This window comes from Podarcis cretensis (genome assembly GCF_951804945.1).
Source record: "Podarcis cretensis genome assembly, chromosome: 5".
Classification (NCBI taxonomy): Eukaryota; Metazoa; Chordata; class Lepidosauria; order Squamata; family Lacertidae; genus Podarcis; species Podarcis cretensis.
The window spans coordinates 62833336-62859551 of record NC_137174.1 but is presented as its reverse complement, the minus strand read 5'-3'; the positions used below and the strand labels follow the sequence as shown (position 1 = coordinate 62859551).

General features: G+C 45.3%; 1 protein-coding gene across 1 annotated transcript in view; it reads right to left on the bottom strand.

The window, feature by feature from the left end:
- VPS8 (VPS8 subunit of CORVET complex) overlaps window positions 1–16195 on the bottom strand; it is a 96251-nt gene extending 80056 nt beyond the window's left edge. The window contains 14 exon segments of the mRNA XM_079976830.1: window positions 829–909; window positions 1390–1497; window positions 2275–2334; window positions 2425–2578; window positions 2928–2995; window positions 3905–3991; window positions 5917–6041; window positions 10069–10123; window positions 11249–11281; window positions 12080–12173; window positions 12562–12692; window positions 13074–13142; window positions 15090–15323; window positions 16179–16195. Of these exon segments, the coding sequence (XP_079832956.1) occupies window positions 829–909; window positions 1390–1497; window positions 2275–2334; window positions 2425–2578; window positions 2928–2995; window positions 3905–3991; window positions 5917–6041; window positions 10069–10123; window positions 11249–11281; window positions 12080–12173; window positions 12562–12692; window positions 13074–13142; window positions 15090–15248 (1224 nt within the window). The 5' untranslated portion in view covers window positions 15249–15323; window positions 16179–16195.
- Window positions 16196–26216: the final 10021 nt, after the last annotated feature.

Genomic DNA, 26216 nt, shown 5'->3' with positions numbered 1-26216 from the left:
TTCCTGGGAATATTTAACCACAATCAGCAAGACTAGAAATATACATTTTAAAGTGGAAAATCTCAAGTGTGATGTACAAATCCCCACAATTATATGACAAGCTCTTTCTTAATATGATGGTCTCCACAACCATTGGGAGCAAAACTTGAAGCACCCCTTTAAGCCCCAAGGCACAAAACTAGAATGAAGTTTTTAAAAAATTCATATTTGTAGGTTATACGTTTATACTTTTTAAACCTCCAGGTTATTCAAGTCTTAAACACACTTCCAATAATAGTTAATGTTGACGAGTTTTCTACTAGAATCAAACTAAGGCAAATGAGAAGAAATTAAGATCGCGGCTCAAGAGACAACACAGTGAGAACTATTAAAGTGGCAACAATGTATTTAAGTATGTTGAAATTCACTAGCAAATAACAGAGCAATCTTAAATGGAGGTGGGGAGCAAAGGAGCCATTTCTGCAACCAACACCTTACCAGCTTGCATTGGTCATGTCAGACTGTGGGGTTTTTATTATTATTTGCTAGGAGGATCCTTGAGCCCCTGGATCCTGCTAAAAAAAGGTGAGAACAATTGGAAGTAGCTTAGCTGAGTGACATTGCAGCCTCAGTCACAGCACAGCCCCCTAAATGGTGGTGCTCCTCTCTGCCAACAGAGGCTAGCAGGGAGACAACTACATAAACATCTGACACCCCTCACCATCATTACCCAGATAAGGTTCATCTTCTGAAGCGTTAAGAGCCTATCAAATGGAAGAAATGCCTATTTCTTTTTTAGCAACAAAATTTTTCGCATTTCGTAGTAGAAAATAAAACATAACAACTTACTGTAAAATTAATGAGATCATAGTGCAAATGTAGCTGCTTCTGCTTTGTAACATGTATTGCTCCAGATTCATCTCTTTTAACCTGGTGATGAAATTAGGTAATTCATAGGAACATAATAAACTGCATTACACAGAGTCAGACCATTGGTCCATCAAGCAATTGGGCTGCTTACAATTGTGCTACCTTCAGCTGTGTTTTCGTCTAACACCTGCAGAAAACTTTTTAAATTTGCCAACATTTTTCATGATAGTCAGCTGGTGATTAGCTTGTGTGTGTTTTACTGTATTATATTTGTTGAGAACAAATTATGGTACACAAATAATTCAGGAATAAATAAAGAAGAGTGATTCCCACTAATCCCAAAGTACACTTAAGTGAAAATCAAACTGAACAATTAGATACTTTGGCTTTTTCAACAGACTAGTAAGCTGAGAAACTCATCTACAACACAACTGTTGCCATCCTACAGTTTGAGCTTCTGTAAGTTAATGACCAACTACTCTGAGGGAATATGTATTTAGAAAGCAACTCTCCAAAGTTGATTGATAAAATGAACCTTACCAGAAGGAAATGGACAACATCTCCTCGGCAGAAGGCAAGCACGGGATTCACAGATGTCTGTACAGCAACAAAATGCCATGCTAGCAATGGAACACTGGAGGGGTCCATCTGAAGATGAAAATATACGAGATTCTTAGCACCAAGTAAAAGAAAGAAAAAGTACTGGCTGTAGAGGGGAGAGAAGTACTGGTTTGAAAGTGAAATATACTGGTCTAATTTAAACTCAATTTACAAAAAGACTTGCTGATTCAACAATGCTATAATCATGCTCTTTACTAAATATATATAAAAAATACTTTACTTTCCAAAGCTTTATAAAGATGCAATCAGCTTGAAATGTACAACATTAGCATCTCCAGTCCTTGCAGAGGTGGGTGCACTTTCAATGGTCTTAGGTATGCCTCATTTGGCAAAGAATTACTCCATCGGAGCAGTGTGTGTTGTATAAAGTTCTTACAAGACAATGGAAGGCTGTGTTAGACATCCAAACTAAGGTTCTCCACAAATAATCCTCAGGCCTGGCATAGGACAATTTTCTGCCTTAGGCAAAGGACAAGATGGCGTCGTGCTCTCTAGTCACATGTACAGAAGCAGCCTAGACCAGAAGTTGATTCAAGAAAGGAACATTCTCCATTGCATGTGAAGGAGGCAGGCTAATTTTGGGGGTGCAGGACAAGTCATGTGGGACACACAGCTCTGTCCTTCAACAGAGGGTAATGGCTGGGTGGAATGGGGCAGGATCAGGAGAAACAGTCGGAGTGTGAGGGGCAGCATCTATCACCCGAGGCAGTTTCCTCCCTCTGCTTCATGGTAGGGTTGGCCCCAGTAACCCTCATGCTCCACCAGAGCACTTTGAACAATCATGAATTTGTCAAAATTACTCACACGACCATATGGGAAAGTCATCCACACTTTCAAAGACGGTTTCAAACCAATGACAAGAATCTGCAGGTAGAAATGAAAGTAAGTAATAAATATTCGGCATTCGGCAATATTTCTTCCATTTTAAAGCAGGATGTCTTGTGTAGAAGTCACCTTTGTTAAGGAAGCCATTGCAAGCAGGGAGTACTGGGTGATGGGATGGTCTCTCAGTTCAGTCTTTGCATGTAAAGGCTCAATGCAGCAGACTTCTCCCTTGGAACCACTGAACAAGCAGCGTGATTCACATGTTCTCACACCCATGACTCTCCTGAGAATACAGTAAAAGGACATAAACAAACAGCAACAATTTACAACAGTGACTTGTGTGTATAGGAAAATGCATATACAATTTAGCTTTCAAAAGTGTTGCATGTAATTCCAGGAATGGCTTTTAACAACTACATTTGCAAATCCAGCACAAACAATACTGACCAGGATACTCAAGGGATACTCAAGAGAGAATGCCTCTAGTGTTTTTCCTCAGTCTGTTCAACTTGAAATCTTGAGCACAACCTGGTGTTTGAAATGCTGCACATCAAGTTCTTAGAAAAGATTTCATTATAAAGGGTCTATTTCCAACAATCCTGTCATCCGACAATAAACCCACAGATTCTTACCTGAAAGAGAGTTCGAATACTGAGCCTCCACTGTCGTTGCAAATCGCTAGCGTTGGATCATCTGTAAACTGAACAGAACATTACTTTTCCCCCAAACATGTATCGTCTCAGCAACTTTTAAAACTTTCTTTCATTAACACTACCTCACTTGTTAATGGTTACTACCCTAGACCAGATGGATGGGAGGTGGCCTGCTCTTAATGGGGGTCACATTCTCTCTGAAGAAGCGGTTACACAGCTTTGGGGTATTTCTACACCAAATGCTGTCGCTTGAGGCTCAGGTGGCCTCAGTGGCGCAATGTGCCTTCTATCAGCTTCTGCTGGTGACCCAGCTTCACTGCTATCTGGACAGGGATAGCCTAACCTCTGTTGTCTATGCTCTGGTAACCTGCAGGTCAGATTATTGTAATGTGCTATATGTGGGGCTGCCTCTGAAGACAATTTGGAAAGTTCAGCTGGTGCAGAATTTAGCGGCCAGGTTGCTTACTGAGGCAAGACAGTTCGGCATATAACGCCAAACCTGGCCTGATTGCACTGGCTGCTAATTAGTTTCCAGGCCCAATTCAGAGTGCTGGTTTTGAGCTATAAAGTCTTTAAGGGATCAGGACCATGGTTCCTTAAGAGTTGCCTCTGGCCCTATGAATCAAACCCGGATCCTGCGATCATCATCTGAGGCCCTTCTTCATGTGCCTCACTGTTTGTAGAATGCTCTTGCCTGGCACCATCATTATATATTGTTATGCACCAGACAAAAGCTTTCTTCTATAACCAGGCCTTGGATCTTTAACTATCTGTGGCCTTTCAGAAGTGGGTGGGATATTTTTAATATACTTCTCTTTCCTATGCAATTCAAATTTTGAGGTAAGAAATACTGGTGCTGTATTAGGTGTGCACAATTTATTATCGTCAGAAAGATCTAACACAATTTCAGTGCAGCCAACACAGCTCACAAAGCAGAATTAATTAATATTTCTTACCTTAATGTGCAAAATTGCTGTTCCTGGAGGATGAGCATCTGTTATTGATCTCAAAAGCTTTCCACTAGCCAGATCCCACATTGTAATCTATAAGTAAAAGACCATTAATTTTCTCTAATACAAGTCTGGATTACCAAAGCATGAAGACATCTACGAAATATTTGCCAACCATCTTCTTGTGTAATCAAGCGTTATTCAATTATTTTGTCCTACTTTTCCAGGCACAGAGTGTACTTCACATTTTATAAAGCTTTAGAGAACAAAGGTCTAATTCAGACATCACGATTCCCCATAGCCATGGTTTGGGAACTGGGAGCAGACTCCTCCTCCCCCAGGGGTGCCAACTTGAATAAAATATGGGGGGGGTGTCAGGTAAGCAGCACCCTGCATAATTGATCACATGACACAGTGCTTGCACACCATTTGAATGGCAATGTCCATCAACTGGGGGGGGAGCCCCCTCAAAAAAACTGAGAGGGCGAAGTCCCCACAGCCCTTAGGAGTTGGCTCCTATGTCCTTCCCTCCTCAGCGCTCTCTCCTGGCTAGCAGTAACTATCCTGACTGCAAAGTCTGAGCTGGCATGATTAACAAAAATTACTGCTAAGCACATTTTGAGACCAAATGGGGTCTAATCCTGGTTTCAAACTCTGGTTTGAAAGCTAATTATGGTTAAGAGAAATTAGGGTTAAACTGGTCAGGCATGATTGTAAACTACTGTTGGTAACAACAGGAAAAGGGAGGGCTGTATGAGCCAAGGGGGGTGGAGCAAAAGGGTGGGGAAGGCCACAAAGTTTTCTTAATTGCCATATCACATCCAAACTGCACTATGGCTTGTCCATCAGTTTAAAAGCAGAAGCTTCCTCCCACCAGCTTAGCCAACATGACTGAGCAAGACTGCCAAGATTGCTCACTCCCAATTTCCAAAATAATGAACATGACTCTATCTATCTATCTATCTATCTATTCTTTGAAAGTTTTGCTAGGAACTGAAATATAGAGTTTACAAAATAAACAAATAAAATGGATGATGTTTTCTTTCATATGACATTTTTATTGAGAAAATCAAAGCTAGACTTTAAAAAAAGCTGATTTTCTCGCATTAAAATAAGGCCTCACGGAGTACAAAGAAGTACTGTGTGGGATACATGTACTGCTTGCTAATCTATATCACATTTGGGGTCATCAGGCTTCTCCCTACAATAAGCCACAGTAGAAAGAAATTATCTATGGAGATAACAAAAGGTGTAAATAGAAAATCATTGCTCTCCAGAACCAAATAAGAAGAGCCCAGCTAGATCAGGCCAAATGCCCATTGAGTTGAGCATTCTGTTCTAATAGTGGCCAACCAGATGCCCATAGGAAGCCTGTGAGCAGAACCCAAGTGCAATAGCAGTCTCCTCACTTGCAATCCCCAGCAACTGGAATTCAGAGACACTGCCTTGGACAGCGGAGGTGGAACAAAGCCATCACAAGCAGTAGCCAATGATTACAGGTGTCCCCTCACTTACGCACAACCACATACATGCGTGGTGCTGGGAAATAACATAATTCAGTTCAAACCCAGAAATGGCGGGAGAGAACTGGAGAGTCCTCGTAGCTCATGAGGAGACCCTCCCTGGAGCCCGAAAAGGATGACAGTGAAGGCAGAGGAAGCCCCAAAGAGACTGAAGGTGCAACAGGGCTTTGTTTACACTGCTCAGCCTCCCCGCCTAATAGCTGGTGTGCGGGGCGGCGCAGCAGATTTTGCATGCAGCCTCCAGCCTCCTGTCAGCTCCAGAGCTTCAATTCTAGTTGTGTGTGGATATTTTTGGATACAGTGTTTTTGGTATGGATTGAAAAGAGAACAGCAGAGAGGACATTTAAAGGGTGTTTTTAGAGGGTGTTCCACACTTTACCCGATTTCACTGAAACGTAACCCCTGGGTTTGCACATCTACCTTGGGGTACACAGAACACAGCTGGACTTACTTCTGAGTAAGCATGCACAGTATTGTGCCATATATCAACCTTACCTGTCCTTTTGCAAAACCACACAGAAGTCTTGAACAATCGTTGTTGATGCTAAGAGCAGATATAGCCCCATACTGTGCTCCAACTGCGGTACTGCCCAAACAAAGCCGAAGAGCCTGGTTAGGATCTAAACACAAAGATGCCTAGTTGACATATGGGTACATCAACACCAAAGATCAGCACATCAATCCCAGAATCAAGAGTAATTCTACACATCATGAATTGGCTCATTTCAGACATCACATTTTCAATCATTCAACCCATGATACAGAGAACTAGCAACAAACTGTGGTCTCTCACCCTCATCCTTCCTTTCCGGGTTTGCATAACCATGATTACTTGTGACACCTAAATTGGGCATAACATGCTTACAATTCACCAGGAGGAGGAGGTGAAGAAAGCTTTTGTGGAGAGTGAAAAATGAGGAGCAACCGCTTATGTGATTTTAAAGACAGAATTTAAAATTCTAACAGTGAAGGGCTATGACACCCAATGAGGCCCACAAAACTCAGGAGCAACAGGGCCAGTGCTATAAAGGGAAGAATAAGCCACATAAAAAAGAAAAAGAAAACAGCACTATTTATAGCAGCAAGAAGAAAGGAGACAGAAGCATGGCAATAATAAAGTCAAAAGATAACATAACAAAACACTTCAGTTCTTTCAAGAGAAAGATTATATTTTAGAAATTTAATACAAAAAGGCTAAAGAATAATAGAAAAATGGAGAGTAAAATAAAAGCTATGCCTCAATTAAAAGCTTGAGGGGAAGAATAGAACAGAAAATTATTTTGCTATGGCCTCCATGTTTTTCTCCCAAAATGCCATGGAAGCACATTGCATTGAGGGAATTTCAAGGTCACAAACAGGCTGCCAATGGACAATATCTGCTGTTGCCACTACCACCATCACATATTATGTAAAATAACTTTTTTAAAATGAAAAATATAAAAGCCTATAGGTCAAGATAAACAGTTCCCACTCAACCCCACGCCTGTTTGGAAGCAAGATTACATACACACAAATATATGAGAATGAAGATCACCACACTAAAGATTGCAACAATCCTCATCTCACACCTAGTTTGTCATATGACATAGACAGCTATTCAAATGGGAAGGGAGCGGAAACACAGCTTCCTTATTTTAGTTCAGCAGCTCTCTAGAAACTGGTTAGACTCTCTAGTCAAAAACTGTAAGTGCCCCAAGGCTACTTGAGTGAAGTTTCTTATCCATTTTCAGTACATGATATTTGCTTCTACTAATGTGATCAAACTTGGGTTTATGCCCAAGTATTTTAAACTTATATGCATGTTAAATGTTGTCAAACTTTTTTTTTTTAATATAACACAGCTACTTTAAAAATAGACTGGAGGAAGTAAAAACTAGGTATATGGCTTCAAACTCTTTTGAAAAATAAAAAATTCATAGGCTGATCTTTGAAGGATGTCAATACTTCAAAGGATGTCAATACTGAACAGGATGTTTTGCAACCTTGTGAATGCATAAAGTCTGTAGTGGAAGGATATGTTCTTAATGATTACAAATAATAGGTAATAACAAACAGCATTTAACAAAACCCGGATTCATTTACACTGTTGCAACACAATAAAACACCACACATTAAAAAACAAATCCAGGAAGTATGAGCCAAACACATGCTGGCAGGCCTATGCAGTTTACATTTCCTTGGGTAGCCAGTCACTTTAATGATTGCTCTGTACTGCTTTTAAGTTTTTTATGTTGCTGTACACACCCCTAATGTTTTGTGAGCAAATGGTATATAAATACTTTTATAAATGAATTAAGTTAATTGTATTTACCACAGAGCATGCTCTATAAAAATCAAATCATTTCCCACACATTATATCTCTGCCTCAAGTATTATTAATTATTATTATTGATGTTTTTATATGAATGAATGAAAGAGCCAGAGCAGAAAACACATCCACAATTTCTAAGAACAGTTAGAGTTAAAAACATTATTTTATCCGGTAACTTCAGAGTTACCAGGAATAGGTATCCTTCAGCCACCTAACACCTCAGTAAACCAAAATGTTTTCAAATTCCTTCTGAAAATTAATGATGGAGGCAGATGCACCTCACTAGGGAGGGCATTCCACAAATGGTGTACAACCACAGAAAGGGAGAGCTCAATCTCACATTGCCCACCCACCATCCTGCAAATGTACCCATGAATGATTTCCGTGCTCTTACCAGGTCACCCTTCACTAGTCATCCATCTCTCACCAAGAGGCTGGGTTAGGCACATGCACACCCTTCCTAGTTGTTTCTGGCTCTCACCCAGGAATCAACCCAGTCAGATGTACCGGGAGGGGGGGGGGAATGCCCTCACCCATCCCTACTGCAGACTTTCAGAACACAAGTTAATTGGCTGATTTTGCTTAACCATAAGGACATCCCATCCTTATGGTTAAGCAAATTCAACCAATTAACTTGTGTTCTGAAAGTCTGCTTAACCATAAGGACATCTCACGCGGGTGGCACTGTGGTGTAAACCACAGAGCCTTGGGCTTGCCGATCAGAAGGTTGGCGGTTCGAATCCCTGTGACGGGGTGAGCTCCCGTTGCTCGGTCCCTGCTCCTGCCAACCTAGCAGTTCGAAAGCACGTCAAAGTGCAAGTAGATAAATAGGTACCGCTCCGGCGGGAAGGTAAACGGCGTTTCCGTGCACTGCTCTGGTTCGCCAGAAGCAGCTTAGTCATGCTGGCCACATGACCTGGAAGCTGTATGCCGGCTCCCTCAGCTAATAAAGCAAGATGAGCACCGCAACCCCAGAGTTGTCTGTGACTGGACCTAATGGTCAAGGGTCCCTTAACCTTTAAGGACATCCCAACCTCATCATTTTAATTAGCTGTGAGGTTCAGGATCAAAGCCGCTGGAGAGAAGAAGAGTGTCCACGAGAGGGATGGTGGAAGAAGAGGGAAAGGCAGGTGGGGAAAGCAGTTAACACCATCAGAGGTGGCAGGCAGCCAGTTTCCTCAAAGAAATGCCAGCAAACCTCAATGAACTGAAGCAACGTTGTAAAGAAGAGTGGGCCAAAATTCCTCCACTATGATGTGAGAAGCTGATTAAGCCACACAGAAAACAATTACTTCAAGTTATTGCTGCTAAAGGTGGTTCTACAAGCTATAGAATCATAAGGTGTACTTAGTTCTTCCACACACTGCTTCCCCATTTTGGCTTTATTTTTGTTAAATAAACCGTGTCACGGAGTAATATGTCATGTGTTGTTGTTCATCTGAGGTTGTATTTACCTAATTTTAAGACCTGCTAAGGAGGAGGTGATTGGTACTGTGCCCTGATAATACCACAGAATTCAAAGAGGGTGTACTTTCTTTCCCCCGAAACTGTATAGGCGGTTATTGAATATGTTCTGGTTGGAGACCAGTACCTCTTGCCAGAGTGGTAATCAAAGCTATGATGTACTAAAAGCTACAGACAAAATATTTGTCTCTTCTTCAGAGGAATTTCCCAGCACAGGAAATAGCTTCAGGGTTTTCTATGAATTCCTGCACCCTATGCCCTAAAATTACATTGTGAACATATTGTCCAGACCTTCAGTAAGCGGTATACAAATACCTTCAATAAATATAAATTTAATCTAGCATATCAGAATTCAGAGCATAGTTGTGGCAGTTTTAAAATGTGGATCTTTTCATGCAAGTTACATGCACAATGCAGCGGTACTATACCTTTGCCTTCTCAGTCCAGGAGGAAAAAAGTTGAGAGAGAAAGAAAAGCCAGAAGTCAATAGGGAGGAAAAATATCCAATAAAATGTTTCTGTTCAGCAAGAGGCTATCACAAATCAGTTTCTGCTGGTGGCAGGGTGGGGAGCAACAGGCGAAATGCCTATCCATTTCTTTGTAACATGAGGCCAAAACAGCATATCCAGACAACACTTCCTTCAAATGCCATATAGAGAACCGAGTAAAAAAACAAACCCCTACCTTATTTGAACATAATCTGTTTTAATCCAGAAAGCCTGCAAGTCAACATCATTTAAAAATACATCACATTACTTACACGTAGCATGTCCTGCTAAGCTTACTGAATCAGATGACCAGAATATGCCACAGAAATAAAATTCAAAGTGATTTTCTGAAGTTTAAGTAGTTCAACAGGTACCCTTGCTTACCAAATATCAGTGCCAGTCCATGGGATGTTCCCACTGCTATGAGATTTGATGCTGCCTAAACAAAGCAAAGCCAAGGGAAAGCATTAAAGCACTTGAAAACAAGGCAGACAACAAGCAATAACCCAATGTTTTAAGCAAGCAAAATTGAAACTAGAAATTAACCCTAAAAGGTTATGCACCCATGGAGTAGGTTTCTATAAAGGACTCAGAAGAAGCCATATCAGAAACACTTGCTGACCAAATGATTAAAGATTATTTCACAAAAAGAACTGATCCAAGTGACCTTTATAATTGGAACAGGTGACTGACTGGATTATCATCATATACATTAGGTGGCAGTTAGACTTCCTGATTTTTCATTAAGCCTACTCATTGTCCTGTGCACAAAAACTGGGCTCATCTATTCCCCTTTCCTCCTCCAGTGCCTCTATGAGGGAAAAGAAAGGATATTTTCACTTTGATGTAATCCTAGTTTAGCATTACAGCCAAATCCTAAACTGTGATTAATCTTAACTATAGCTTATTGAAACAAGCCAACTTCATAAACCATGGGTTGGAATAACCTAATGAGCCCCATTAAAGCAGAAGCCCTGCATAAGGACTTCCATTTGTGCGACAGGGATTCCCTCCTCTGTGTATGTGTGTGTGTGAAATTGGCTCTGGAGGTGTCAGAACCTCCAGAACAGCACACAGGGGAAGGAGAGGGGGGCTGTTCCATCTGGCAAGCTGCAAGGCTTGTGCAAACATTCATTAAAGCACAACAATGAATCCCACCCCATGGTTTTAAGTTGGGTTGTTTCAGTAAACCATGGTTAAGGCTAACTCTAGATTGACCAGGTAATACCAAACTCAGATAAAAGAGGTTAATTAAAATCAAGAGTTTCCCATTTCTTTCTCATGGCTAAGGAGCCCAAGCCTGGCAATCCATAGCTTAGCTTTACATCCAAATGTTGCTTAGCACAGCTACTGCAAGGGTTACTGGAGTACCAGATTGTGTGCACTGCTTTGGGTCCTTTATTTTGTTACATGGATTATTCATATCTATTCATTCATTCTATATAGTAATACAAATGAAATAGTTTTGGAAAGAAACAGGGTCTGCAAAAATACTGTATCTAGGAGCAAGGCTTTAAGAACGTCAAAAATGAAGCAAGCATTATATAATTATTCATAAACTTACAATTGCAGTGGGTAAGCCAGCATCCACTTTGGCCTAAAAGAGAAAGATATATTATGCAACTAGCATCAATAATCGTAAGTGTGAAACACAAAATAATCTGCATGTCAGATATAATCATGTGAGGCTTCCCAACTTGCCATTTGAAATAACAGAATCATAGAATCGTAGAATTGGAAGGGTCTTGAGGGTCATCTGGTCCAAACTTAAGCCTACACTTGCCACTAAGAAGCTAAAACTCTGACTCAAACACCCCCCCCCAACCAGATTAATTCCATATGGGAATTCATCAGGTTATGACTGTGCAGAAAAGGTTTCTGTTCCCTCCTGAGTGGATTTTGCTTTTCCCACAGATGGAAAATACCCCAAAGCTGCAAAATGCAGGGGCTAGAAGCACCCCCTCCTGGGTTTACAATTATGTGGGACCACACCCAGTCCTAAAATTACCCAGAGAATTGGTTTTTTTCAGGATTCTCAAACTAACACTTGCGAATTTACCAGAGCTCTTTTTTACCCACGTGGCAGTCAGATATAACACTAGAACGCTTTGAGGCTTTTGGGTTTTTTTTACAAATCAAGCGGTGTATAAATGTTATGAAATAAATAAAATATATAGAAATAATAGAAACAGAACACGAGGCAGTGGAAGAGTGTGCTTGACCGCATATCCAAATCCCTAGACCCCAGTTAGTTGTGGACTAGGAAAACAAACTTCATGTTTATCTTTTTCTACCCGCTGCATGAATATCATAAGTGTACCACCTAACTATTGTCTCTTCTGACTTGTGTACTGCCCATGTTGTTCATCTGCCTTGGTGGAGAAAAGCTACTTACCGCTGCAGATACGATCTGAGCAGAGATTCCTTTCAGAAGGGACAGCCGTATCACAGAGCCATGGATGGAGAAAGAATCACGAAGTTTCTTCTTCCTTTGTAAAGTAAGGACAATCTCTCAGAACCCAGTGCTGAAGTGAGAAACTGCTAGATGAGGGGCTAAAGTCCCACTGTGCCAGCAGAACACCAGATACACTACAGCCATGCAAATGCTACCATGACACATGTAACAGTGCATACCACAGATACGTCAGCTCAGAAGGCCAGCTGTGGAGTGGAGTTGTGAGGACATGAGTGGCACAGGAGAGGAGGGCACTTATGCCATTTCCTACACCCCCTCATGCAACTGCCATACCTCCTCTCCCATGGTGGGGCGCAAGTTGCCAACTCTTGCTTACTAATCCTATGCAGTGAGTTCCTGGAGACCGTCAGTGATGGCATAGATCACAAAGGAGCCGCATCAAGGCATTTGCCCACATTTACCTTTTCAGGTGTGTTCTATCGCCGCTGTCCGAGCTCGCTACAGATGAAGTATCATATGAGTGAGTGTCAATGTTATCAATATTTAGAAGGGAAGGATCCTCAAGAACAAATGGCTCTTCTTCATCATCAGTCTAAAAAAGAGACAGAAATAACATAGCTGGCCAACCATGCTATATCCAGCCTTGCAATGCACTAATGTAACTTACAGCAGTACTGCCTGGGTTTGCCAGGTACCAGTTAGGCATGGTATTAGACAGGGATGAAAGACAGACTTTGCTCAAAGATTGCTGAATAAAATCCTACTGGTGGGTTCAGAAAGGCACACAGAGAGAAAAGAACACACAATGCCAATTAAACAGCTTTGCCAATTTTTAGAGGAGCTTGGTCCCATTTTGCAAGGTAGTTTAAGAGCAGTGTTATGATAAATTGGTCTGTGAGCAATTGCACATTTGCATTTTGCTCTTCCAGCACAGTGTGCAAATAAGGGTTTTGTACTACCCTGCTCAACTCACCTCATTTAAAATACTTTCCAGTGTTGGGGGAGTATCAACCTGAGGAATATCAAACTCCTTGTCATCTATCTATATCAAAAAAAGAAACATTTTTAAGCTTCATCATGAAGATGTTGGCTGACCACTTTTGACAGTGAAATGCTTCATGCTCCTAATCACTCTTCCCTGGGTGCTCTTTTCTGAAAATCAGTGCTTTCCAAAGGAAAATTTCAATTGGGAGCTACTGTACACACACACTATGAAAAACTGGGAATTTGATCAATGTAATGATCTAGGGCTGAACAAAAGTGTAAACCATGTAAATACCAGATATGTGCAACAAAAAACGCACAGATCATAAACACAACATAAAACCCAGGACTTTCTGGTAATGAAAACACCAAAGCCTGAAGGTGAGAACCAGAAAAAGGATGACCATGTCCGTCTTTCTCCTCTGCTGCAGCAGGATGGCACTTTAGGAATTGGAACTGCAGTCTCCATTGCTCAAATTGTCAATCCCTGTTTAGCTGCTGTATAAGCACTTCCAAAAGTCTGCATCTGAATGCCCCCAAGAGCTGCATAAAGTGGGGTATGAAGGGGTTAAGAGAGCAGCTAGAACAGGGATCACAGACCCTGAGAGACTGCCCAGCTGTCAAACACCTTAGGTCACAATGATGTCAAGTGATTGGATGCTTTGAAGTTCTGAAGTCAGGACTTCAAAGCACCATGTGCAGCTGATCCAGGAGGCTTTGGCTCTAGAGTCCATCAGCTAATGGACAGTAGAATCAAAACCTGCTTTCCTTTGTCACTGAACAACCAGGAGAGCATTATAAGGCTCCCGATTGTGCTCTGTCAGTTGCATAGCTATCTGTCACATGATACCAGGTGTGGGGCAAGTGGGTGTGGTTTGGGAGAAACAGCCTTATGGGCCAAGTTTGGCCTGCAGGCCAGAGGGTCCCTACTCCTGAGTCGTAATATCTGGGAGTGGAAGAAGGTATAATAATGCATACATCCAGTGCCACCTTCTGGTACTTGAAGCAATTTATTATTTTGAGAACTGTTTTTAGCTTTGGTTCACTGAAAGCCACTTTGGGAACTGTTATGACTGAAGGAAGTCTGTACTCACAATAATTATTGTTTGTCTGAAAACTCGCCCCCCCCCAGAATGAAAACTCCAAATCCTCAATTCCTATTTGCTTTAAGAGCATTTTAATTAACGTTACAGTCCCCACTTTTTCCCTTTCATTTTAGGATTGTCTGGGACTTATATGGGGGGGGGCGGAGTGTTAATCTTCCAGCACTCAGCCATCTTCATCCACATCAAAATAAGACAAGAGAACAACCCACATGATGTAACAAATCTACCCATTCAGCTGCAAAAGCAGCCCAAAACATACTAGACACAGCATCTTAGAACAGATAATAGACAACACAGTACAGTAGATGACATCCAGTCACTCTGCAGTTTGTCTAATACTTTCAGTGTTTGAAGTAAAGCACTGTAAGCTTGATTTCTGATGCTAAAAAAGCACTCTGGCCACAAACCAATGCCTCTTTTCCCTATAGTTAGAGGAGATGCAAAGTGTGTGTGTGTGTGTGTGTCTTAAGCAAACTTCTGACACAAGTTTCTGGCAAGCTTCTGAAAGTATTAATTTCCAGCACCACATCCCATACTATTCCAGAGTCCCTCTAACTCCAAGAGTGTTTTTTTTGGGGGGAGCACTCCTGAGGAGGCAGGAAAGCCCTGTTTGCCAAGTGGAGTCCTGACTACACTTTTCTGGAACCAACCCACTGCAACTACATGAACCAAACAAGATATTAATGTATGATCCAATCCAAAAATCTGAAGGAATAAAACTCCCATAAAATATTTTGTGCATATGTAATGAACTTGAAACTAGCACCTGCAACGTACTTTTTAAAACCCTGATTACCTACCACTACAAAAGTAAACAGTAGCACATAACAATGTATAATGTATAATGAAGGACAGCAACAATTCATTCTTTAGACAAAAGACAGGCAGCAATGTCTTACCAGCTCACTCTTGGAGTCCAACTCTCTACTCAGTTCAGTCACAGACAGCTTGGGGGAAGAGGATTCCTGGCACAATGGCTGCTGACTTGATTCATCTGCCACAAAGGGACCTTGATCTTGGTCAAGGTTTTGACTCTCCATCTTCAGTTCATCTTCCATCTTTCCTGTTCCCAGTTGTCAGAAAGCAGCCACTTGATTAAAGTACATCTGCTTCCAGAACCCAAACACCTGTAACTGATATAGAATGGTTCACATGCCACATTTACAATAGGGATACATGGAAATAATCAGAGAAAACCTGCAGCAGTGGCAATATGCAGACTACAAGTGAAAAGTCACAGCTAAGAACTCCTACTTAAACATGAGAGTGAGATTTCCACACAACTGCTTCACTTTTGTACTAGATCAAAAATATGAAAGTAACAGTAGCTATCCTAAGACAGGCATGCATTGACACCAAGATGTCAGCTGTGCAGACTAACACAAAACATACTGATCTCCTCTCCGTGTCTGGATTACAACTCATACGGTTTAAGTTGCAAGCCATTTTGGAGGTCCTTGTTAGGGCCAAAAGGCAGAGTATAAATTATTTTAGAAATATTATTCCCCCCCCACACACACACACACTCTAACCATTTCTCTCCAACAGCGGTGGGTGGGTGGGGGGAGGCGACAAGGCACCCGAGAGCCCCACGGAGGTATGTTCAGTCACCCACCCGAAGGTGCCAGTTCTGGGAGCAAACAGCAGCCACCCCACAGGCTGGGAGAGGAGGGGTTTCCGGGGATTCCCTTCCCCGCCCCACAAAACCCGGGCGCCCTCCTCTAGGACGCCGCAGCACAGAGCAGGATCGGGCCATGTTAGAAGCGGCAGGCATCGCCACGGCCAGGGACGGGGGTGCGGGGCGAGTCTGCCTCAAGGGCTGCGCCCCACACAAGGCCAGCCAAGCCGCCTGCTGGGAAACTGGGAGGCGCCCGCCCTCGGCCCCCCGACTCCTGAGCCAGCGAGGCAAAGGAACAAGGCTCACCAGCCCACATCTTCGGGGGCGCCCTCGAAACGCCAGCGATTCCGCCGCCCCCGCCGCCACTTACTTCCGCCCGGCCCAAGCGCAGCTTCTCCGCCCGGCGTCTGCTTTAAAGGGGACGCCCAAGCTCGGGCCATGCGGGCCTTCGATCTCGCAGCGCCGCCTTCTGGCGCCGAAGAGAGATGCATCCGAGAGCGTAAATTCGCGGCTGCTGGCTTTTGCGGTTTTTAATTCAGTACGATTTAAAGGTTTCGGCGCGGGACGCGTTTTAAGCTGCTGCTCCGAGGTTCAACAACCTCAAATATTAAATAGAGCGGGGGGCGGGGGCAGTTCATGTAATAGTGCATTATTAACAGTTCCTGATGCAATAGGTTCTGATAGAGCGGCGACGTTGGATCCGTTAGATAAATGCGGGGGTGGGTGGGGTTTTAGCCTGTAATCTGAGTAAATTAGATAAAAAGGATTTCCCTAATTGACAGTTCATTTGCATATGCATTTAGATACATAATAGATATGCCTCCTCTAACGGCAACTCCTGCTCATCACCTAAAAACAAATAAGAGTATAAGGGTATTTTACGCCATTTATGATGGGATGTTGTTGTTGTTTAGTCGTGTCCGACTCTTCGTGACCCCATGGACCAGAGCACGCCAGGCACTCCTCTCTTCCACTGCCTCCCGCAGTTTGGACAGACTCAAGTTTGTAGCTTCGAGAACACTATTGTTATGTACTGAGTCAAATAGGATCCAAACTGCAGCAGTCTGATTGGTCCTAGAACAATAGGATCCAAAAGGCAGCAGTCTGATTGGTCCTAGAACAATAGGATTCAGAATGCAGCAGTCTGATTGGTCCTAGAACAATGCAGCAGTATGATTGGTTGGCAGGAACCACCCAGTCATGCTCCAGATTGAAGTGAATCCACAACCTGATTGGCTTACAGTAGAATTCCGGAATTAGCCAATCATGTGCAGCCCATTGTGTAAATAATGTATATAAAGCAGATACTTTGAGGGGATTTCATTCCTCCTCACCACTATGAGCTGAATAAAGAGCATGAAATCACTTTGCGACTCTGAGTATATTTCACTGGCGACGAAGGTGGGATCCCGCTGAGCTGACTGCCACACACAGCACCGCAGCACCGCCACCTGCCGCACCGCTGCCTCGCACCGTGTATCCAGGCTTCAGCTCCGGGACACAAGGAACTCAGAATGGCAACCGACAGCAGCTTCTCGCCGTTCAACCCAGCATCCGGAGACTGGGAAGCGTACGCCTCCCGTTTCACCTTCCTCCTAGAAGCCAAAGGGGTCACCGATGAAGAAGACGCCAAGAAGAGGGCAATATTCTTCAGCGTTTGCGGAGAGGAGACATTTGAAATCGCCCGGGCTCTCCTTGCGCCTGAAGACGTTGCTACTGTTCCATACAAAACAATAATGGAACAGCTGAAGGGGCACTTTTCGCCACAGCCCTCAGTGGTAGCTCGTCGAAATGCCTTCTATGCAAAGCGGCAAGCCCCTGGGGAAACCATAACTGGGTTTGTGACCTCTCTCCGCCAAGCCGCCCGGTTCTGCAACTTCTCAGAGCTGGAGAACATGCTTCGTGACCGCCTCGTCGGTGGCCTGAGGGATGAGAAGCTGCAACGACGCCTCTACGCTAAGAAGAACCTAACGTTCCAGGTCGCTCTGGAGGAGGCCCTGGCAACGGAAGCTGCCGAGAGGTCGACGCAAGAGGCACGGCCGAGCCAGCCATCCCAACCGAGGGTCCACCACGAAGACCTCACCGACGACTCAGGATCTGACAGGGAGGAGGTGCACCGAGTACAGCAGCGCACTCAAGCAGCCCACATACCACAGCTGCCTCGACGAGAAGGAGGGAACTGCGCAAGCTGTGGAGAAAGTCACGAGAGGAGGACCTGCCGTTTCCGCAACGCAGAGTGCAGGCAGTGCAGAAAAGTGGGACACATCGCCCGGGTGTGTCGGGCTCGGCCCACCCGATGCCAGGCATCAGATGACCAATCCAAGAACCCCAGGTCCCGGGGCCCAACGCACCAAGGCAACTCGACGGAGCTCACGGACTTCCAGGTATACCAGTTGCCCCACCCCAACGTAGAAAAAATTTATGTAGAGGTACAGATAGAGGGGGCCCCATGCCGCATGGAGCTTGACACGGGTTCAACTCTATCCACAATCTCGGCAAGGACCTTAAGGAAACTGTGTCCTACTGGGGGTCCCAAACTCAGGCCGGCCCCATTCACCCTCCGGGACTTCCAGAAACGTAAGGTCCCCACAATGGGGGTGGGGACCTTCAGGGTGCAATACCGAGGGCGGACGCGGCAACTGGACTTACTTGTGGTCAAGGGCCCCTACATTAGCCTACTGGGATTGTCATGGTTTGGACCACTGGGGCTAGCTGTCACCGGGGTGAACCACACTAGCTTACAAGTGGACGTGGACGCCATATGCAAGGAATTTCCGGGGGTTTTCGATGGGAAATTGGGACAGTATACGGGCCCCCCCATTGCTCTACAGCTTGACCCCGCAGTACGACCGGTCAGGCTCAAGGCCCGCCGGGTCCCGTTCGCCCTGAAACCCCGTATAGATGAGGAATTGGACCGGCTCATGGAGCAAGGAGTGCTGGAACCGGTGCCTAATGCCCCCTGGGAAACCCCAATCGTCACACCTGTCAAGCCTAATGGTTCAGTCCGCATCTGCGCAGACTACAAATGTACTATAAACAAGGCCCTCACGGCCCATGCATACCCAGTGCCAGTGGTCAGCCATGTCCTTGCCACCCTGGCTGGGTCGAAAATTTTTGGCAAGCTGGACTTGGCCCAAGCATATCAACAGCTGCCAGTAGATGAGGCCACAGCAGAGGCACAGACGATTGTGACGCACAGAGGAGCATTCAGGGTAAAGCGGCTGCAATTCGGTGTCAGCGTGGCACCAGGCATATTCCAGAATCTAATGGACTCTCTCCTTAAAGGGATTCCTGGCGTCACCCCCTTCTTCGATGATGTGTTGATTGCCGGGCCCACACCAGAGGAGTTTGAGGACCGCCTCCGCACCGTTCTGCACCGTTTCCAGACAGCAGGTCTCAAGGTGAAGCGGGAAAAATGTCTACTAGGAGTGCCCCAGGTGGACTTTCTGGGATTTATGGTGGACGCAGAAGGGGTCCACCCGACTGGGGACAAGGTACGGGCCATTTGTGATGCCCCAGCGCCCAAGAACAAGACTGAACTTCAGGCCTTCTTGGGACTATTGAACTTTTACCATTCCTTCCTTCCCCACAAGGCGGCGGTAGCGGAGCCCCTACACAGACTCCTGGACAAGCGGGCCCCTTGGGTGTGGGGCCAGCGCCAGGAGGCCGCATTCCAGGCAGTCAAGGACTTGCTTGTCTCAAACTCGGTCTTGGCACACTTCGACGAGAGGCTGCCGGTGGTGCTAGCATGCGACGCCTCACCCTATGGCATTGGCGCTGTCCTGGGACACCAACTCCCAGATGGAAGAGAGGTACCGGTGGCATACTTTTCCCAGACACTCAACGCAACTGAGCGGAACTACTCACAAATTGACAAGGAGGGTCTGGCAATCGTGAAGGGAGTTAAAAAATTCCATGATTTCTTGTACGGGCGGCCCTTCACCGTGGTGACTGACCACAAACCGTTGCTTGGCTTGTTTGCCCCCGAAAAGCAGACCCCCCAAGTGCTGTCTCCTCGCGTCCTCAGGTGGTCAATTTTCCTTACCAGCTACCAGTATGCACTGATTCACCGCCCTGGGAAGGCGATGGGCCATGCGGACGCCCTCAGCAGGCTGCCACTACCGGAAACAGGCCCTGACCCAGCACCTGCACAAGAGGTTATGAGCCTGGAGCTGCTTCCTGACCGCCCCATTCAGGCACAAGAAGTTGCACACCATTCCAAGAAAGATAGGGTCATCTCCCGGGTCCTGGACTGGGTGTGGAGGGGATGGCCCAGCAGCAGCCCCGGGCCAGAATTCGCCGGCTACACAACCCGCAAACATGAACTGTCGGCCCACAAGGGGTGCCTGTTATGGGGAAGCAGGGTCGTTGTTCCCCAGCCCCTCCGAAAAAGGGTCCTCACAGCCCTACACGAGACACACCCTGGGGTAGTAAGAATGAAGGCCCTTGCCAGGAGTTATGTGTGGTGGCCGGGGATTGACGGAGAGATAGAGGCCTGGGTCAAACACTGCCAGGCCTGCCAAGAATCCCGCCCAGATCCCCCAAGGGCCCCAGTCCAGTCCTGGGAGTCCGCCCGAGCACCATGGTCACGACTGCATGTGGACTTCGCTGGCCCCTTTCAGGGGAAAACATTCTTCATAGTGGTGGACTCCTACACCAAATGGCTGGAAGTCGCACTGGTACCGTCCACTTCTACGTCCGCAGCCATCCGGGTACTACGCAGGCTGTTTGCTACCCACGGGCTCCCTGACACTCTCGTCTCAGACAACGGGACTGCATTTACGTCAGGAGAATTCCAAACCTTCACAGCGCAGAACGCCATCCGCCACATCCGTTCGGCGCCATTCCACCCTGCCACCAATGGCCAAGCAGAACGCATGGTGCGGACCACCAAGGAAACCCTTCGCCGCATGACGCAAGGGGATTGGGAGTACCGCCTTGCCACATTCCTTCTAGCACAGCACAGCACCCCCAGCTCAACAACTGGCAGGAGCCCCGCTGAACTACTAATGGGTCGGCGCCTTGCAATCAGATTGGACCGCCTTCACCCCGATAGAGCTCAGGATGAGGTAGTGGTGGGGGAAGGCAGGAACCCCCGGACCTTCGAGGCCCAGGACCCAGTGTACGCAAAGAATTTTGGGGCAGGCCCTGCATGGGTACCCGCCACAGTCACCAGGGTCACTGGCCCCGTGTCGTACGAGGTGCTAACAGATGGGGGGCAATGCTGGCGCCGCCACTGCGACCAGATACGCCGACGATTCCCGGGAGAAAACCAGGAGGAGGAGGACAGGTCAGAGGAGTCCCAAGGGAACAGTGGGGCAGTGAGGCCCATAGAGCAGCAGGGGCCAGCAGGAGAGGCAGAATCAGTAAATACAGAGAGGACCCGTGAGGCTGAAAGGACACCGGAACCAGAACCACGACTGAGCGAGCCGGTTGCGCCAGACCAAACAGCCCCATCACAGCCAGCATCCTTGGAACACGAGCCAGAACCTGAACCCCGGACCAGGGAACACCCCAGGCCGCAACGCACACGTAGGCCGCCAGCGTACCTTGAGGACTATGAATGCGACCTCCCGGGCAGGACTGGAACTTAGAGGGGAGGGGTGTTATGTACTGAGTCAAATAGGATCCAAACTGCAGCAGTCTGATTGGTCCTAGAACAATAGGATCCAAAAGGCAGCAGTCTGATTGGTCCTAGAACAATAGGATTCAGAATGCAGCAGTCTGATTGGTCCTAGAACAATGCAGCAGTATGATTGGTTGGCAGGAACCACCCAGTCATGCTCCAGATTGAAGTGAATCCACAACCTGATTGGCTTACAGTAGAATTCCGGAATTAGCCAATCATGTGCAGCCCATTGTGTAAATAATGTATATAAAGCAGATACTTTGAGGGGATTTCATTCCTCCTCACCACTATGAGCTGAATAAAGAGCATGAAATCACTTTGCGACTCTGAGTATATTTCAACTATCCAACCATCTCGTCCTCTGTCGTCCCCTTCTCCTTGTGCCCTCCATCTTTCCCAACATCAGGGTCTTTTCCAGGGAGTCTTCTCTTCTCATGAGGTGGCCAAAGTATTGGAGCCTCAGCTTCACAATCTGTCCTTCCAGTGAGCACTCAGGGCTAATTTCCTTAAGAATGGAGAGGTTTGATCTTCTTGCAGTCCATGGGACTCTCAAGAGTCTCCTCCAGCACCATAATTCAAAAGCATCAATTTTTCGGCGATCAGCCTTCTTTATGGTCCAGCTCTCACTTCCATACATCACTACTGGGAAAACCATGGTTTTAACTATACCGACCTTTGTTGGCAAGGTGATGTGTCTGCTTTTTAAGATGCTGTCTAGGTTTGCCATCGCCTTTCTCCCAAGGAGCAAGCGTCTTTTAATTTCGTGACTGCTGTCACCATCTGCAGTGATCATGGAGCCCAAGAAAGTAAAATCTCTCACTGCCTCCATTTCTTCCCCTTCTATTTGCCAGGAGGTGATGGGCCCAGTGGCCATGATCTTCGTTTTTTTGATGTTGAGCTTCAGACCATATTTTGCGCTCTCCTCTTTCACCCTCATTAAAAGGTTCTTTAATTCCTCCTCACTTTCTGCCATCAAGGTTGTGTCATTTGCATATCTGAGGTTGTTGATATTTCTTCCGGCGATCTTAATTCCGGCTTGGGATTCATCCAGCCCAGCCTTTCGCATGATGAATTCTGCATATAAGTTAAATAAGCAGGGAGACAATATACTGCCTTGCCGTACTCCTTTCCCAATTTTGAACCAATCAGTTGTTCCATATCCAGTTCTAATTGTAGCTTCTTGTCCCACATAGAGATTTCTCAGGAGACAGATGAGGTGATCAGGCACTCCCATTTCTTTAACAACTTGCCACAGTTTGCTGTGGTCGACGCAGTCAAAGGCTTTTGCATAGTCAATGAAGCAGAAGTAGATGTGTTTCTGGAACTCTCTAGCTTTCTCCATAATCCAGCGCATGTTTGCAATTTGGTCTCTGGTTCCTCTGCCCCTTCGAAATCCAGCTTGCACTTCTGGGAGTTCTCAGTCCACATACTGCTTGAGCCTTCCTTGTAGAATTTTAAGCATAACCTTGCTAGCGTGTGAAATGAGTGCAATTGTGCGGTAGTTGGAGCATTCTTTGGCACTGCCCTTCTTTGGGATTGGGATGTAGACTGATCTACTCCAATCTTCTGGCCACTGCTGAGTTTATGATGGGATGACAGGGGGCTAATAGTTGCCAATAGGTAACTGTTGCAGAAGTGCTGAAGGTCAGTGGTAGAGCATTTGCTTTGCACGTAGAATGTCCTAGGTTCATTCCTGGCCATCTCCAGGTAGGACTGAAAAACAGACCCATCTGAAACCTAGAAGAGCCACTATCACTAGTCAATGTAAACAATACCAAGCTGGATGGACCATTGATTTAACTCAGTTATCAGGCAGCCTATCCGTGGTGGCTAATGCCCACCGAAAAAAAGGGGGCAGAAAACAGGAAGGAATTCTAATTTTGTCACAGTCCTCCACCCTGATCAAGTCTACAAACTTCCATTCTTTTGCATAGCATATGACCGGAGCTTATTTTTGCTGACCAAGTAAGAGACCAGAGGGCCCAGGGCATGGTTGGTTGATTGCAGGGCGGTGGGGGGGGGGATGTTGCTGGGTCAAATTAGCCATACTGATTTGTATGCTGATGGGGGGGGGTTTACAGTTTGAAACAGCACTGATGCTTCAGCAATGAGGCTAAAGCTGCATTCCTTCCTGCCTCTAAGTCAGGCCCTGATCCAGGAATGTGCTTCCACCCCACTTCCCCTTCTTCTCAAGTAGCCTCCCATGCAGCTAGCTGATATTCAGGCATCCCAGGCAGCTGGTCCCGGGACAGGAATGTCAAGATACAGCAGCTGAATGCTCACATTGTTATGGATACTAACCATGTGGCTGGTGATGTTGCTCCATTCTGTGCTTTCGGGAGTGGCATTTTCTTCTCTACACCTTTTATGGTAGGCATGTACAAGACACCAATTAAAATACTGAGATACACCTTAGTATGTTACATTCTAAGGAGTGTGCATGGTATCAGCTAAGGGAAAGGTACTAAAAAAAAGGTAAAGGACCCCTGACAGTTAAGTCCAATTGTGAACAGCTCTGGGGTTGCAGCGCTCATCTCGCTTTACTGGTCAAGGGAGCCGACGTTTGTCCACAGACAGTTTTTCCAGGTCATGTGGCCAGCATGACTTAAGCCACTTCTGGCGAAATCAGAGCAGCGCACGGAAACAGATTTTAACTTCCTGCTGGAGCGGTACCTATTTATCTACTTGCACTTTGATGTGCTTTTGAACTGCTAGGTTGGCAGGAGCTGGGACTGAGCAATGGGAGCTCACCCCATTGCGGGCATTCAAACCACCGACCTTCTGATCAGCAAGCCCTAGGCTCAGTGGTTTAGACCACAGCGCCACCCGCACTAACTAGGGGTCAATTAACTGGAATTAAATCCCACTGAACTCATTGAGTCTTATTTGGTAGTAGGATTATGCAATGTCAGTTATGATGGCTCATCCTGGTTAGACTGCTGTTCTTTCCCATTTGGAGACCTCTATGGTAAGAGTAAAAGTAAAGAACCCCTAGATGGTTAAATCCAGTCAAAGCTGAGTATGGGGTGTGGTGCTCATCACACTTCAGGTTGAGGGAGCCGGGATTTGTCCGCAGACAGCTTTCCAAGACATGTGGTCAGCATGACTAAGCCACTTCTGGGGCAACAGGACACCATGACAAGTGCCAGAGTGCACGGAAATGCCGTTTACCTTCTCACCACAGTGGTACCTATTTTTCTACTCGCACTGGTATGCTTTCGAACTGCTAGGTTGGCAGAAGCTGGGACAGAGCAACAAGAGCTCAGCCCTCTGTGCAGATTCGAATAGCAGACCTTCCAATCGGCAAGCCCAGGAGGCTCAGTGGTTTAGACCACAGCGTCACCCACTCCCTGCCTAGTGGTGGAACTCCTTTGCACAAAGGAATCCTCATGGTTTCTTTGCCATGAAGCATCTGGATGTGGAAAAGAAAAACAAATCTGTAATTACTTGAATTTCTTTATTAAAACAGTAATCAGGTGCAAGTATTCTCAAATAGAAAAGCAAGGCCAGAAAATGCATGAGTCACTGATAATAATAACCAGAAGAAGCAAACGTGCGTTAGGTGGTTTGCCTGTCTCACAAAAAGTCACACTTCCAATCCAGCAAGTACTGCATGAGCCACCATATCAGAATTCAACACAGCCACTGTAAATTCACATGTTGATAAATCGTTCAGTCACTGCTAAGCTTAGAAAATTGATTCCAGTGACAAAACCAACACTGTGCAAGATCAATCATAAAATTTCTGTTGTGAAAGTTTACAGTTTCTTCGGCAAGTTTACAGTTTTTCTCATTCACATATATCCAAAGGGTTTGCAAAACTGTTATATCAGCTCTGTTCTGTTTGGAAAGCCTTTAATCTAGGGTGTCACAGACAGGGCTGACCCAATACATTTTGCTGCCTCTAGCACAGGACAAGATGATGTGCCCATGTACAAAAGCTGACTAGACTGACAATTGTACATGACAACAGGATAGTCTTCCCCAGTGCACCTGAGGACAGCATACTAGGTACATGACAAACCTGTGTGGCACACATCATCATCATGATGGAAGATAAATCTATCAGTGGCTACAGATTAATGATGTTTGTATATTGCCTCTAGGATCAGAGACATAATAGCTCAGAGTGCCCATTTTAGGGGAACAACTGCAGCAGAAAGCTATTGTGCTCTTACCTAGCTTTTGAGCTTTCCATAGACACATATGGGGAATAGGATGCAGGGTTAAATAAGCCTTTGATCTGATATTGAATGAGATAAGCCCAGCAAAGCTCTCCTACTGTCCATATCCTCATATATGCTGCCTTGAACAGTATTAACCTGATAGTCAGGTTTGTAGCAAGGCTTTCCTAAACATCTGTAATTCTTTTCATAGACTACTCCAACCTGAAACACATTGCTGCTGCTTATGGCAATATGTAGCCATTTAATTTTTTACACTTATATTAGAGAAAACTTGTCTGTAACATTACTCATCAGCTCCAAATGATAGTGAGAAAGCCAGTTCCAGAAAGCATCAATTGGTGAATTAATCTAGGAAGAAAGCATGAGAGGAAATTAGCATAAGAAGAAAGCAGACCCTGGAAGAACATCAAAGGAGGGATATCTGCCTGATATTTACACTGTGAAATTGCTTCGGCCTTTTGGATCAGTATAAAACCGTAAAATTAAATACTCTTTCAATTTTTTCTGGGGTTTTTTTTTAAACCATCAAAGCCTAGTACTATGATAGCCCAAAATATATCATAAGAATGGTTTTCTCAAGCATACTGGGAGG